At 52.2% G+C, this 15918-nt stretch overlaps 2 protein-coding genes across 4 annotated transcripts in view; one reads left to right on the top strand and one right to left on the bottom strand.

Annotated features, from left to right (window-relative positions):
- The window catches only part of LIMS2 (LIM zinc finger domain containing 2), a 40210-nt gene that overhangs the window by 10247 nt on the left and 14045 nt on the right, over window positions 1-15918 (bottom strand). For all 3 annotated transcript variants that reach the window (XR_016511306.1, XR_016511314.1, XM_090278948.1), the window contains exons 2-5: window positions 7789-7854; window positions 6318-6477; window positions 4029-4095; window positions 3649-3769 (exon numbers count right to left, since the gene is read on the bottom strand). Coding sequence is in view for 1 of the 3 variants with exons in the window: in XM_090278948.1 (XP_090135074.1) it covers window positions 3649-3769; window positions 4029-4095; window positions 6318-6477; window positions 7789-7854 (414 nt within the window). In the remaining 2 variants the exon portion in view is untranslated. The remainder of the gene's footprint in view (window positions 1-3648; window positions 3770-4028; window positions 4096-6317; window positions 6478-7788; window positions 7855-15918) is intronic.
- Window positions 854-3109, top strand: GPR17 (G protein-coupled receptor 17). Its single transcript, XM_090278955.1, has one exon. It carries the CDS (start codon window positions 881-883, stop codon window positions 1898-1900), a length of 1020 nt encoding a protein of 339 aa, XP_090135081.1. The 5' UTR covers window positions 854-880; the 3' UTR covers window positions 1901-3109.

Genomic DNA, 15918 nt, shown 5'->3' with positions numbered 1-15918 from the left:
TCGGGCATCCAAAACAGTTTGAGCTGAGTCCAGAAACCTCGAGAGGCCTTGGGATCCGTGCCTGTATGGCCTTTGGGTGCCAGCAGACAGAGCAGACCTCTGACCTGGTACACAGCTCATATCTGCACTTCTAGTCCGGCCTCCTCTGTGGCAGGTGTCAGAGAGCTGTGGTCAGGGCTGGCAGCACAGAAGGCGAAAGTGGCAACTCTTGTCAAGGCCACTCTGGGAAGTGCCTTGAGTCTCAGACAAGCAGGCAGGTCAGGAAAGGTCCTGGGTCTTGGGGTGAGCAGAATTCACCTAGCAAGGCCAAGGCTGGAAAGGAGCTGGCAGGGTTCTTGGGACTAGATAACCCACCCCTCTACGCATTAGAGGTGGGGCTCAGGATACCCCTTGTACTACACCGCCACTCGGCACACCTGAGGACCAGGACAGAAAACATGGGACCCCTCTGTGCACCTTCCCATTCCCAAAGCCCCAGACAGACAGGGTTCACTCCCCACTCTCTCCGTGGTGTTGACTCTGTTGCCCTGGATCTAGACTATGAACTCTGGGACACGGGCCAGACAAAGGCTTTGGCAAATTTAGCAAGGCACAGCCTCCCAGAGTAGTTAGCCCCGCAACAGCCTGGCAAGCTCCAGGCCCTGGGTCTGTTTGTACTTTTTGGTGAATTTCAGAAAGCCTGTAACAGAGAGAGACAGGAGGTGTCCCCACTGTCCCCAGGAAATGTCGAGCATGAGACAGCACGGCTCCTGCAGTTAGGCACTGGCAGGTTCTGGAGGCATCCCAGGGTCTCTTTTGGGCTCCTGTGAGGGCAGTGCTCTACTGGGATCTATCTACTTTCTTTCCAGGCTTATCCCCAGGCTCTGCCTCCAGCTGAAGTATGAATGGCCTCAAGGCAGCCTCTCCAGGTCTGACGGCCAACTCTTCCCTGGCCACTACAGACCAGTGTGGCCAGGAGACATGGCTGGAGAATGTCCTCTTTGCCTCTTTCTACCTTCTGAGTTTTCTCCTGGCTTTTGTCGGCAATGCCCTGGCCCTGTGGCTTTTCATCCGGGACCGCATGTCAGGCACTCCTGCCAACGTATTCCTTATGCACCTGGCCATGGCAGACCTATCCTGTGTGCTTGTTCTGCCCATGCGCCTTGTCTACCACTTCTCAGGGAACCACTGGCCATTTGGGGAAATCCCATGCCGCCTCACCGGCTTCCTCTTCTATCTTAACATGTATGCCAGCATCTACTTCCTCACCTGCATCAGTGCCGACCGCTTTCTGGCCATTGTGCACCCTGTCAAGTCCCTCAAACTCCGTAGGCCCCTCTATGCACACCTGGCCTGCGCCTTCCTCTGGGGGGTGGTGGCCATGGCCATGGCCCCACTGTTGCTGAGCCCACAAACTGTGCAGACCAACCACACAGTCATCTGCCTGCAGCTGTATCGGGAGAAGGCCTCCCATCATGCACTTGTGTCCCTAGCTGTGGCTTTCACCTTCCCATTTGTCACCACAGTTACCTGCTACCTGCTGGTCATCCGAAGCCTGCGACAGGGTCCCCGCATAGAGAAACGCCTCAAGAACAAAGCAGTCCGAATGATTGCCATGGTGCTGACCATCTTCCTGGTCTGCTTCGTGCCTTACCACATCCATCGTTTTGTCTACGTGATGCACTTCCATAGCAGCAGTGCCTCATGCACAGCCCAGCGCACTTTGGCCCTGGGGAACCGGATCACTTCCTGCCTCACCAGCCTCAATGGGGCACTTGATCCCATCATATACTTTTTTGTGGCGGAGAAATTTCGAAACACCCTGTGCAACCTGCTCAGCGGCAAAAGGCTCTCAGGCCCCCCTCCCAGCTTTGAAGGGAAAACTAATGAGAGCTCCCTGAGCGCCAGAACAGAGCTGTGAGCTCCAACCACCACCTGGGCTCACTGCAGACTGTCTCAGGACAACTTTCTTAGGGTTTTGAGGCTTCTCCCAGACTTGCAAAGGAGAAGCCCATTTCTCCTTAGCCATAGCCTGAGAAAAGAAATTTCATCGAGTTACTATAACTCCCTCCAAGGTCAGAACTCATTACCCAGCACCCAGTTCTGACTGATCTGATGCACAAATCCCTAAAAAGAGACAACTGCCTGAATCAGGTACCCCTTATGTAGACTGTGTTGGCCCAGCTCACTTATGGCTACTAGAGACCTAGTGCCTTTGCTCTATAGTAAGAGAGGCAAGAAGGCCCGAGGAATAACTCCTAAGCAATGAGTATCCTTCTTTCCTGACTGCTGCTCAGCCTCCTTTCTACTTCAGTAACAAAGCTCTGAGGAAAGAGCCCAGAAAGTGGCTGCAAATACCCCATGAGAAGGGAGACGCAGGAATCCTGTGAGTGGTAGGAGGCATGTCTAAATATTTCCTGTTGCATGAAGCAAGCAGAGCTCTTCCCTGAGGCTTAGTGGTCAGTGAAGGAGAAGGTCAGAGTCTGTGTGGACCCACTGGACTTGGGGTGCCTGGACAGACACCAGTGGGGATGTCATGTGGGCAGCTGAGTGCCCCAGAGGAGAGGTCTGGGGTGGGGGTGTACGTCTGGATTGTTCAACACACACGCCGTGTAGGGTCCTGGGAGGGCAGGCAGACACGAGAGCCAAGTGCAGAGCCGAAAGGAACCCAACGTGGAGAGATGGAAGAAGGTAAGCCAGAAGGAGAGACAGGCAGAACACAGAAGCCTGGGTGCCTGGAGAGAAAGCATTTCAGCAAGAAGGTGGCTGCAGTGAAGGTCACTGAGAGGCCAGCAGTGACCTCTGGGTCTGGCAATGTGGAGGCCACAGGGACCCTAACAAGGCAGTGAGGAGCCGGTGAGAAGAGCCAGCAGGTGTGCTGGGGAGGTCTGCAGAGAATCAAGAATCGTGTGGGAGGAACTCAGAGGGCATATTGGACCATGGCAGTTACCCAGCTTATTCCTTTAGAAAGCGAGAAAGAGAGCTACTGAAGCCTTGAGCCCTCTCAAGAGGGTGCAGGGTGAGCAGTGCTTTGGGAAGTACAGAGATACAACCAGGCTGTGGGCGGCACAGATGCTGGGTAGCAAGGGTGCCCCTCAGAGAGTTGGGAGGTCAGGTCATCACCCTGGGGCCGGGGGGTAAGGGTGGGGAGTAGAGACAGTGGGAGGAGGAAGGGTGAAGTAAAAATAGCAACTACTCTCAGAGGGTGGAAATTAACCATTGAGCATCAATGAGATTGATGGCCCTGAATATAAGGATGAATTAGGGACTGGTCCCTGGCTGAGTACTTTTTTTCCAGAAGCATCCAGCCATGGGTGCAGGTGGGAAGCAGACAGCTACTGTCAGCAGCTTTGGGTGGCCAAGAAGTAGTAACCTGACAAAGTTCCTTATCCATCCACTGAATTTAATGGCCTCTGCTCTGGCCACCTTCCTCCTTGTTTGTGATCAGCCTGCTCCTAGGAACACCTTCAAGCTTAGGGTGGACCCAGATTCATCACCCCTCACTCTCTCCCGCCTCAGTTCTCACCAGTAAACTGGGCCCTCCTACCTGCTTGGCAGGGACATGGTGGGCCCAGGAACCACACTGGCCCAGGACACGGAGCCTAGAACGAGCCTGGTGCTCAGAGCATGGTGCCTGTGAAGAGAAGCCCTACTCCCTGCCCATCTCACCTGCCTGCATTCTTCACAAAGCCCAGGTCAGCCAACTCCACATCACACAGCTCACAGCAGAAGCATCCCGGGTGCCAGTTGTTGTTCATGGCCTTGATGACACGGCCAATGATGAACTCACCTAAAAGAGAGAGGTCCCTGCTTGCCAGGGCAGAGCACATGCCCCTCCCCTTCCCCAGCCCTGCCCCAAGCCCTGTCTACACTGGTGACCCACCTGGTCCAGGGGCTCCTCCCAGAGCTTAGGAAGGGAATGTCTGCAGGGGCCCAATGGCCAGTGCTCAGAGGGACATGCACAGGCATCCAGGGAAGAAGAGCGCCCTGTGATTCTGCCTGTCTGCTTCCTGTGCCACACAGAGGCATATGCTGTCTCTAGCCCTTACCACATGATCCGCAGCATGGAGCAAACAGCATTTGGAAGTCATGTTCGCAGTACTTCCGGCCTTCAAACTGCAAATGGGGCCAGCAGAGAAAGGATAAGTCAACCAGCCATTATTTTCCAAGCTGCACTGCCCAATCTTTGTCAGATCAGGACCTGCCCTTAGGCTAGACAAGCACCCCACTTCATACAACTGTTACCTCACAGGGAGTGGAGGAAGCACCCAACCCTCCCTTCAGAGAAGGTTTCCTAAAGCAAGTAATAAACAGTTAAAAGAGAGCAGGGACTAGGGTACTGATAGGAGGGCATGACAGAGACAGGGAGCAGCAGGTACAAAACCTGAAGACAGAGGGAATGGCGGACCTATTCGACATAGAGGAATACACCATGAGAAGCCTCATTAAAGTGGGGAGTTCAACAAGGCCAGTCCTCAAAGGCCATGCCATTTGCTGTAGATATTGACCCTGCCAGTCCTGAGAGCCTGCTGAGGGCTGGGAGTGGAAGCACAGGCTGCAAAGGCTGGCGTTAATTTGGAATTGTATGTGTCACTTTTCCCCACTCCCTGTATCCTCTGTGAGAAGTCCACTTCCCCAGAGACCACAAAAGACTCGGGGAAGGGAAACAGAAAGAGGACACAGGAAAGGTTGCAGGGGTGGTCTGAGGGAGAGACCAGAGTCCTGAGGCTAGCAGGTGCCAGTGTGGACACCACCTATCAGGGCAATGAGGACCCCTTGCACTGGCCCTAACAGTAACCAAAGCCTGCTTCTGTTTTCTTCTCTCTCCTTTGACAATTTTCCTTTGTCTTTCCATTCTCTAAAATGAGCATCTTATTAGGTTGCAACTGGATATAACCCTACGCAGTGACTCGTAGGGGCAACAGGGGCATAAGTTCATTCAGCAAGGAATATTTCCTGAGTACCTACTGTGTGCCAGGCTTTGTTCCAGGCACATGGCCACCACTCCCAGAGGTCTGCCCACCCATCCCACTGCCTGCACAGTTGGCCAGCATTTCCCAGGAAGCACCATGAGGAACAGCTGCTGCCACTCTGCCATCCACCAGCCTTTAAAATCTACCCAGCATCTTCCACTGGTCACCACCCCACTGCAAGCAGCAGAGATGTGCTGCTAACTGTTTAAGGACCAGCTACGGTTGAAGGGCAGGTGCTGATCTGCAGTGTTTGCCGGTTTCTGTGGTATACATATTCCCACCCCAGCTGTGACGTGGGCATGGAGCGAAGAACAGATGTGCAGTGCTATACCACCATGGCGCAGCACGTCCACCACACAGGAGTGTAGAAATAACTTCAAAGGCACAGATGATAGTAAAATGTAATAAAATAATTAGGAAGTGGTGAATTTTGAGTTTTGTTACCTTTGTTTTTAATAAAACTTTATCTCATTGTATACTTATATAATTTAATTTTTAATAACACTGTGTTTAATAACCACCTTGCAAGATGGTTGAAATTTTAACAGTCTGCTCTTGTGAGCAAGTGTGCCCTGTCTAGGCACCTTCACTTTCATTTCAATTATTGCAATAAGCCAGCTTCTGATCCCACCTGTATACCCCTAGCTACTGTCCCTGCACCCCTTATAGTGTCTCCTCAGCGCAGCAACCAGAGTGGTCCTTTCCCAAAGTGGGACAGACTGTTTTGACTCCTTTGCTCCATAATCTGCAATGGTTCCTGCCCCTCCCACAGTGAAACCCTAAAACCCTACAAAGGCCAAAATCTGCCTCCCTGCCCTCATCCCCACTACTTCCTTTCCTTTGCTTCCTTCACACCGACCTCCCATTGCTCTTCACACAGCCTACACTCTCCAACCTCAGGCCCTTTACACTTTCTGTACCCTGCTGAGTGCTCTTCCTGTGCTCGTGTGCATGGCTCCCTCACCTCTTTCAAGACTGCTCAAGCATTATCTTTCCTGACAACCCATCCTCCCCACTCAGATACCTTACAAGCAAGAACACTTAGCACCATCCAACAGACATTAAGTTACTCAGTTTACTGTCTGATCCCAAGGGAGGGCAAATACACAGGGCAGGGTGTTTGCATCCAGGGCCTCCCAGAGGAAGAAAGGTGGCTCTCCTTCAGTAGCCACAGCTGCCAGGGGAACACTGTTCACATCTCACAGGTGAGGGATGGGCCCACAGCTCGACTCAAGGCCTGGCATGACTGCCCCATCTGTCACCTGTCAGGACCCCAGCTGGGTAAGGCCTACAAGATCCTGAAGGGCAGACTCAGAGCTGGAGTTCTGAGAAGGCAGCTGGCTGAGGTCCTGGGAGCATCCTCACCTCATAGAAGAGCCCCTGGGGGAAGGGCCGGAAGCACTGGGCACACACAAAGCAGTGCTCGTGGTACAGCTCCCCGTTGCTGTTGACAATCCGCTCGGCAGGACTGAAGCGTGCCTGGCAGCGTTGGCATACTGCGTTGGCTAAGGCATTGGACATGTTGCTGGGGGAAGAAGGAAGAAATGGGAAGGTCAGGACTGGGGATGAGCGAAGACCACCAGGCCTGGAGGATACACTCAATCGACATGCTCCCTCCTTCAAAAGGATAAAATGTTTTCTGGATTGAGGAAAATCTCTCTCCTCACTCAGTGATGCTCTTGGCACTGTGGGGACTCAGAGACATGTGATCAGGGCCAAGCTGCTAGCACAGGCTTGGGTCACCCTTCACGGCTACCCACATATACCCATAGCTCTGTGGGCTGTGGAGACGCTTCATGCCAGTGCATACCAGAGGCTGCAGGATGCACCCACAGAGGACAATCCTGCAAGGCTAAGGCGGCATCTCCATTTCACAGGTGGAGAAAGCGAGTGAACTTCCCAAGGGCCACAGTGGTGGAAGTAGAGCTCCCTGCCTCTGAAACCCAGGATCTTGCAGACCTCTTTCCACCACACCCTGCAGCCTCAATGCAGTTCCTGGGGGGTCAGACACAGGCGGGCCACAGCCAGGTGCACACTGGTCAGAGCAGTCAGGGATGCGCCGCCTAGGCTGCCCCTCCCGCTCTGCACCCAGACTCCCAGATATGGAAAAACTGTAATCATGGCTGCAATGATGTTGGTTAGATGAGAAACACACAGAAGTACTTGGCTGGGTACGTGGGTCATGGTCAGCCCCCAGAAAGGACAATAATGTCAATGTCACTGACTCAGTCCCCCTGCTGCTCAGTCCTTATTGTACTGAGCCCTCTCTTTGATGTCAATGGACACCTCAGTTCCTTCTTGAGGTTCCTTTCGCCCCTTCTCAGGGAAACAGAGTGTCTCAGGTATTAAATACGTGCAGGTAAAATGCTCTGTATTCACACCCTCGTTTAATCCCCAAGGTAAACCTGCCTTCTGGATGAGACCTCAGACTCAGAGAAGTTAAATAACTTGCCCAAGCTCACACAGCGGATGACATAGTCCAGATTTGAATTCAGATTGGTCAGACTTCAACAGCTTTTTCCCCTGTACCGTAAGTTAGTGTCAGGTCATCTGCCTCCCCCAAAAAAACATGGAATCACCCTCCCATGGAGAAGGTAAAAGTGTGAGTCTTTGGGACAGGAGCAGGGTAGAGAGCAAACCTCCTCATCCATTGTAGGTAACTGCTATCACTAGTGGAAGTGAGGGGATTCCTTCCAGGAAAAGTGCAATTCAAACTGAACTCGAGGGGAAAATGACCACACTGAGTCAGGCCTGTGCTGACTCCTGAGGAATGGCCAGGAGGAGTTGTGCCAGACTTGATGGCCTCTACAACCTTCCAATACCCTGGTGGCCTTACCTTCTCTTAGCAAATGGGCTTTGTCCAAGAGTTAACGCTGATGGATTGGTGGTGCTGCCTGAAAAACTAGGCAAAGAAAAATTGTCCAGCTCAGTGAGGAGAGATGAACAGTGTCACGTTTGAGATTATCTTTCCAGCCTATTCTACCTCCCAGGATATTGAACCCCATCCCTTTCTGCACAGGCTCATGAGCAGAATTCTTATTTGTTTTAAGATTTTATTTATTTACTTTTAGAGCGATGGAAACGGAGGGAGAGAGGGAGTGAAACATCAGTGCATGAGAGATACATTGATTGTTTGCCTCTCACACACCCCCAACTGGGGACCTGGCCTGCAACCCAGGCCTGTGCCCTGACTAGGAATCGAACCAGCAACCTTTTGGTTCGCAGATCGATGCTCAATCCACTGAGCCACACCAGCCAGGGAGAGGAGAATTCTTGAGTGAGTGTCCCCCAGGCAGGAGGAGCCCAGCCCAAGAAGTGGGAGTGGGCCCTGCAACCCAGGGATCTAGGCATAGAATGTGGACAGTGGGTCTTACGGAGGGGTGCTGTCACATGGACACAGACTGGAGGCTGGGACGGGTCTTTCTGGCAGGACTTCCTCTCTGCTCCACTTAGGGGACCCACATGGCAGGGGTAGGGTAGGAGGGCTCTTCACCAAGACTTGCCAGGTACACTGGACTTCTGCTGGCTCAGCCCATCCATATTTAGGCTACATGGGCAAGGATGCAGGATAGTGGCAAAAAGAGTTGGGCAGAACCCAAGATGGAAGGAAAGTAGTGCCACAGTAAGCACCTGCCCACTCCACTCACATCCCTGTCCTCCTCGGCTTCCCTGCTGGTCTCCAAAGGGTGACAGAAAGGGTAGAGGACTGACCACCTGAGCCACCACAGAAGGCAGAGCTGGATTTTGTCAGCACAGGCGTAGTTTCCTGCTTCAAGAACACTGTGAAGCTGTCCTTGTCCTCCCAAAGCACAGGGCAGTAGAGAGGAAGTTCCAAAGGCTGGCTATAAACAAGACCTTGAAGGTCTTGGAGAAGTCAGAAATCAACAGGAAATCCTGTGACTATGGATCTGTGACCCACCCCCTGCTCCAAGGACTCAAAAAACGAAGTTAAAACAAGGATTCAAGTCTAGCCACAAACTTTTGGATAGCTCCTTAACCCAGAATTCTGAGCCCTAAGCACATGAGCATACAACACACCCACTCTCTGTCTGCCTCTCCAGAGCCCCAATCTCTGCCCCAGGGCTGATGACCTATATCTTCACAGAGTCACCACAGCCCCCTAACAGGAGGGCTATGTCTAGTTCCCTCGCTGGGTCCCTGGGCATCTCAGGTCAAGGATATTGCTGCTTGCGGCAACATACTTCATACAAGCCCTGTACAGGCAAGAGGGGCGGGGGGGCGGGGTGACTGCCTAACCTTACACCTATTGGCTGCCACAGCCCAAGTCTCAGGCAGTAGCACCCTAAGAGCACTCCTGTGGCCACTTCCCCATGCCACCCTGCTCAGGAACAGACAACACTCTAACCCACTGGCCAAAGACAGAGGGATGGACAGATATGCCCAACAACTGAGCCACAGCACCAACAGGGACAATGCCAGCTGTCTCCTGTCAGGGAAACTCTGGGCTCAGCCTGCAGCTCAAATCCTAATAGCCCCAGCTACCTGCTGTGGGACCTGGAAAAGGGTACCAGCTTTTCTGGGCTCCATTTCTTTATTTGCAAAGAGGTGCACCAGAGTAACAGTAAGTGCCTCACAGAGCCAAGTGAGAAATTCATAGCATAGAGTGTGTGGCGCACAGAGCCCAGCAGGCTAAGTGCTGGACAGAGAGTTGTTGTTTTCAGCAACTCTGAGAGCCTTCCAGAGTCCCTCCATCCCCACCTAGCCTGCTTCCCTGAAAGAGGGCAAAGGGTGGGATAAATGGACATTCCACATCCTCCTTCATAAATTTCAGTCAAGAACAGGGAGCAAAAAGTCTTTCCAGTTATCCCCCACGGAGATGCCAGCAACCACCCAGGCCGGACAATGCACGTGCTGCCAGGGGCACCCAGCTATCTAGAAGCCAAGCCCCAGAGCTGGGGGACAGCACACCATCCTGTACCCCTTCTCAGACCTTCCCCAGAACCCCAAAATGATCTAAAAAGTGACAGAAAGCACAAGCCAATCTGTGGGCTTGTGAAAGATGTCACTGAGCTTTATAATAATTTTTAACCTGGAGTGAGGGGAGCCCTCTCTGTACCAGATCCTTGTGAAGGAAAACTGCTGGCTCCAGGTAAGGAAACTGAAGCTCTGAGCAGACCCAGTAGCCTACTGAGGGTCACACAGGATTGGACCTGTGCTCTCTCCTCCCCACAGGTCCTGACTGTATCATATAGGCGTGGCCATTCAAGACTCTCTGTTTTTTTCAATAACTCCAGACCTTTCCGCACTCCAGCATCCATACACCTGATCCTAGAAGGACAGTGGTAAGGCTTGGGAACAGGCAACAGCCAGTCACAGGGGCCTGTTCACACTGAAGGATGGGTCAGTGTTACTGAGGCCGTGTCAGCCTGGGCAGCAGCCAGTCCAATGCGTGTGTTCTACAGACAGGCAGACTGGGCTGTACTCCTGGCTCCAACGCTCCCTGGCTGTGCGGCCCACAGCAAAGTACTCTGAACCTTGGTTTTATCACCTGTAAGATGGGCCAGCAATAGCTATCTCCAGGGTTGTTGAGAGGGTAAAGTGAGGTAGCACCCACAGGCCTGTAACGGATCAGTAACTGGCACCCCACAACCTTCCTTCCCTCCTTCACACAGCACAGCACATCTTCACTGAGCCGCTACCATGTGCCGGGCACCGTTCCAGGTACAAGGAGAGAGGGGATTCCACTCAGCACTGCCTCTCAAGTTCAGTGGGAGCCGCCTCAACACTGCCTTGGTTCTCCTCCCTGCCCTTCCTCCTAAGGCCCTGAGAGGCTGGTGGTAGTGTCACCCACCCAGCTGCCTGCATTGAACAGGAATTCACACACAGTCAGGTCCACACCTGTGCTAGAAAATCAGCATGCCACCTTGGGCTGTTACACACAAAGCACTTATACCTCGGAAACAGGTTCCAAATTTGTACGGATCCTTCAGAAATTACAGAGCTTTTCCTGAAGCCCTAGCTCTACGTCTGCTCTAGCAGGCCCATGTACTTTTAAGCAGGTGCACTTTAAACACATCACACTGACAACAGAGAGCTGGGGGGAAGCACTCTTAGGCAAGCCCCCAATAAATCTGCTGTCCCCAGAACTGCTGATGCCAGCACCTGCTATGTCCTGCAGTTACCTTGTTTAACAAGGATCTCTTTCTCTGCTGACAAGAATTTAGCAACTTTCATGTTCTCAGAGCCTTCTTCCCTGTCACTAGCACCATCTGGACTTTTGAAAGTCCCGCCAACTTTCCCACCTCTTAAAAATCCTCACTTTCCTCACTTTGCTGCTACTGGGGCTGACACCACATTAGTCTCAGCCCACCTGTTTGCAGCTGGCCAAACAAATCTTATAAACTCGTTGCCTGTTCTCCTGTTGTTTCTGCTCTCACTAGACCAAACCTATCAACCGCAGCTCACAGAAAAATAAAGTTGGGTGACATGTAAGCACAGAGGCACGCAGCACGAGCTCTTCCGAAGCTGGCTTTTGCCATCGTACGTGCGCCTTCAGTGCCTCTAGCCCAAGCACGCTCTGCACGGTGCAGGTGCTCTCCAACAATGCAGCTGGCCTTCAGCGCCCTGCTTGCCCGCTCTCCACACCGGGGCTCACTCCATAGATGCCCAGGGTGCTCAGAGGCGGAAAGCGAGGGTTCTTACTCACTCAGATGAGTTACCTGGCCTGCCGGTCCTCAAGTTAGCAACTGAGCCGCGGACTTATGCAATCCAATCCAGGTCCTTGCTGAGCCTACAATTCTGGGTGCTAGTGCAAGTCCAGCAACAGCTGTCCCATGGTGCTGCATGGCAGTCTCTGCTCTCCTGCTCCTCCCATGCCCTCCCTCTTGCACCACTCAGCCCCAGACAACTTGGAGGGCTCAGTCCACATCACCCCTGGGAAGGCCTCCATGCTTTTCCTCCCTAGGTCCTCCAGGTCCCCCACCTCTATGACTGTAGCACTCTGCCTCCTCCCTGGTTCCCCCTCCTCCCAACTTCAGTGTCCTCTCATAGTTCCTCCTGTACCTCCTCTGCTGGGAGCCCCACCTGTCCCTTTGATGCAAATGACCCACAACTCACAGTCCTTCTTTCTCTCCCTCACCTTCTCCTGGAAGATTGCACCCAGATGGCCCCTGGGGCATTACAGCTCTGACCCCCATGCTGGGGACTTCACCACCTTCCATGTGTCCCTCACACCCACCCCAGCCTAGGTTAACTCATCCTTGTGGATGCCCTGAGGTCGATCCTGAACCCCAGAGGCTCCCCTCCCATCCCAAGAGGAGGCTTTTATCATTTGTCTACACTGACATTTCTCCATGGATAAGGCAATTCAGGCTTTAGAGTCAGTCCAACCTGGGTTCAAATTATAGCTTAGCCAGCAGGTTGACCACTCATTTTGCTCATCTCTAAAATGGGAATAAAATGATCCCAGTCTCAAAGCTGTAGTGGGAGTTACATAGGATAACTAATCCCAAACACTGCATCCTTGGTACTCTTCCCAAGAATGTTGATCACAGATGACATCAAACCCAGCTGATGAAGGCGTACCCTCCTTAAGCCTTGTTGCTAACCCAGGCATTGTTCCCTGGCCCTGGGCACTTGGCCCTTGGCCCTTGGCCCAGCAGGGTGTGAGAGGAAAGGCCTGCAGCTGTGCTGCAGCTTTCTGGATTGGGATTGTCCTGCCTGCGCCCTGCCTCTGCCACCTACCAGGTTGTGACAGGTGGTAGGCTCTGGCAAAGCAGGAGCTGCCAGTATAGCCCTGGGGCAGAGAGTGTGCCCAGCCTAACAGCCATGACAGCTCCTCCTGGCAGTGCAGTGGCCACTCAAACAGGCCTTGGGTCCTCAGCCTGGGAACACTGGACTGCTGGTGTGCGGAGCTGCCTGCCTGCCGCCAAGGACTCTGGACCCATGTTACACACTGCACTCTCCAAAGGGCCGCAGTCAACTGCAAGTAGAAAAGATGTCGTTCCTGCCAAGGGGCAGCACAATGAAAGCTGAGGCTGGCAGGGTCGGGTACAGGCTAGGGAGGGGACTTGCTTGGAAAGTCCCAAACAGCACTTAGGGGAAGTCCAAAAGGGCGGGATGCCAGCAGGCCACAGGCTGCCTGAGCCACCGAACATGCTGAGGCTGGCACAGTGCTCACCGGCCCAGGCAGCTGGAAGTCCTGTAAGCAGTGAAGAAGCTGAGGAGGTGCCCGCAGTCCTTTACTGAGAGCCTATGCCAGAGAGATCACCCAGGAGAGACCCAGGGAGAATAGAAGCAGCAAGATCTGACAGAATACTGAAGAAAGGCACCGTTTCTATACATTTTTACCTAAAGAGATTGTCAGGGTTGCTGTAATCTACGTGTCAAACATCCAAGATCAGCATCTAACTATAGCCACTGCTGGCCCAACAAGCACTATGGTCAGCAATAAGATGATGATCCAGAGCACTCACAGAAATCTTAATAACAATTCCATTTCCCTGAAAAGCCTTTCTAGTGAAGTCAGGAAGTATGAGCATTATCTTCCTCTGCTTTGAAAAAGAAAGACACTAGCCACCATTCTGGACAGCAGGATGCTAGTACCCCTACACTGGAGCAGTGAAAACTTGAACGGGATCTACTGGCACTTACAGGGAGGGCCCACACACCTCATCCCAAACCCAAGCACAAGGAAGTACTCATTAACCACCCTGGGTTCTACCCCCAAACAGTAATATTGTTACAGGACAAGGGGCCTGGCCCTGAGCTGGTCTGTCTAAGGCCAGCTGTAGTGTGTGGGTTCTTGACTTCATGTACGAAAGATTTCACAGCACAAGACAAGGTGACTATGAGGATCCATTTATTAAAGCTAGGGACAATAAAATAAGGAAGGGTTTAGCATAGAAGAAGCAACAGGAGAGCCTAGACTGGACTGCCTTAGCTCACTGGGAAATCAGAGAAAGGGGGGTTTTGGGGACAGGTTAAGGGGATTAGCATGAGACAAGCTGCCAGCTGCCCATTGCCTTAGAATTTAGGAGACGTGTGCTTGTGGGGAAAGAAGAGGGGGAAGAAGGGAATGGCAAGGGCTGCTCTCCAGAGATAGAGAATGAGCTGGGTCCTTTGTCTTGACTCTCATTTCTTTCTTGCAAAAAAGAATCTTAAGGGAGGTCTCAGGGGAGGGTTTCAGTAGAATATTCATCAGTTCTCCCAGTGTGCCTTTTCAAGGTCATGGTCTCCTCTGATTGGTCAGTGACAGGGTCTTTAGTCATTGCAGTTGGTTCTGGAGTCACTCACCTGGTTTTGCTGCTTTTCTGGGCCTAGAGCTGAAATACAACTGAAGTCTAGATGTTATCTCCAAGGAGGAAAGGCCAGAGTAGAAGAGGTTACCCTGGGAGTGAGGCCCTTGTTTACCCAGTTTTGCCCCCTGCCAGGCACATTCATGGCTTTCTGCCCTGGTGACCATCTGCACCTAGCTGTATATTGATCAGCCATTGTGTTCAGCTATCTGTCTCAGTTTTCCTATTTCACTTGCCAAGAAATTTTCCTGGTTTCTCACTATCTTGTCTCAATATGACTACAAGCACTGGTGCAATACATTTTGTAAATGTAGTTCAATTCCCAGGGTACCAAGCACTGATCAACTCAACAAATATTTTCTTAAAGGTGACTGCAGGGGCCAAAGAGAATAAAGAGGCCGAGCCTGGGAGAGCCAACAAGGATAAGGATCACTTCCCACCTTTTTTTTTTTTTAAATAATTTATATGTTTGTTTGTTTATTTTTCGAGAGAGGGGAAAGGAGAAAGAGAGGCAGAGATACATCACTGTGTGGTTGCCTCTCACTCGAGCCCCCAACTGGGGACCTGACGTGCAACCTAGTCATGTGCCCTGACTGGGAATCAAACCAGTGACACTTGGCTCACAGGCTGAGGCTCAATCCACTGAGCAACAGCAGCTGGGGCTGATGTGGATAACTGAATGCTTAAGAAGGCTTATACAGAAGGTTTTAGTCAATGCCCTAAGGTCTAGGACCCTCTGAGCCCTGAGCCCGCTATCAGCATCCCCCCCACCATGTGGAAATCCTGAACTCTAGAACCTAAAATTCTCAACCAGAGCCAGTTTTATTTCAGTAGGAAAACATTTATGTAGGGTTTCACAATTTCAGATAGACCTGGGAATGAGGCTATAACCATAAGTGTTTTATATATCATCATTTATAAATGCAGATCAACTCCAGGTTACCAAGCACTAATTAAGTCAACAAATATTTACTGTAAAAGGAAGCACCAAAGACTAGACATTAAGAAAGGCTTAGACTTCCGGCCAAGATGGAGGCATAGACAGACATGCTATGTCTCCCTCCACAACTAAGAAGGAATACAGCTACCTCAAAACTGGAAACAACCAGAAGTTCAAGAAATCACACGACATGGAAGTCCAGCAAACAAAGATATAAAGAAGAAATACTCATCCAGACAGGTAGGAGGGGCAGAGCCGGGGCGGAGAGGATGCCATGTAGTGGCAGCAGTGGAAGGCCGGTGAAAAGCGCAGCCCCACATTTTAAAAAGTCAGGAGGGACACCTGGGGAGCATTCCCAGCTCCTCATCGGACCTCACAGCTCACCGTCCCAGCACCATGGAAAATCAAGCCTCATTGCTTCTGACTGTGCAGACAGTGGGGGTTGGGGTGAAGGCAGAAACTAGCAGTCTTAGCAGAGTCTGCTTGTTTAAAGGGACCCCATGGTCCTAGAACAACCGCAGATGCACCCACTCTGGGAACAACGGCCAGGGCAGCAGCTAGAGGGGCGCTAGTATGGTGCGGAAGTGGGAGAGGTGCCTGGAAGGGGGGCGAGAGCTGGGTAGGCAGCATTGTTCCCTCTCGGACCCCTCCCCCACATACAGCAACACAACGTGGTGAAACAGGTCGCCCTGCACTGAGAAATCCCTAAGGACAGCTCTATCTGGGACGCGGAGGCAAACAAACACAGGAGCCTATCAGACTGAGGAGA

Source organism: Furipterus horrens, unplaced genomic scaffold (assembly GCF_987537825.1).
Source record: "Furipterus horrens unplaced genomic scaffold, mFurHor1.1.pri manual_scaffold_1, whole genome shotgun sequence".
Taxonomy (NCBI): domain Eukaryota; kingdom Metazoa; phylum Chordata; class Mammalia; order Chiroptera; family Furipteridae; genus Furipterus; species Furipterus horrens.
This window is presented reverse-complemented; position numbering and strand designations above follow the sequence as displayed.

What these genes read in the sequence shown, in the direction of transcription:
- GPR17 (XM_090278955.1), top strand. Translation starts at nt 881, where the DNA reads ATGAATGGCCTCAAGGCAGCCTCTCCAGGTCTGACGGCCAACTCTTCC.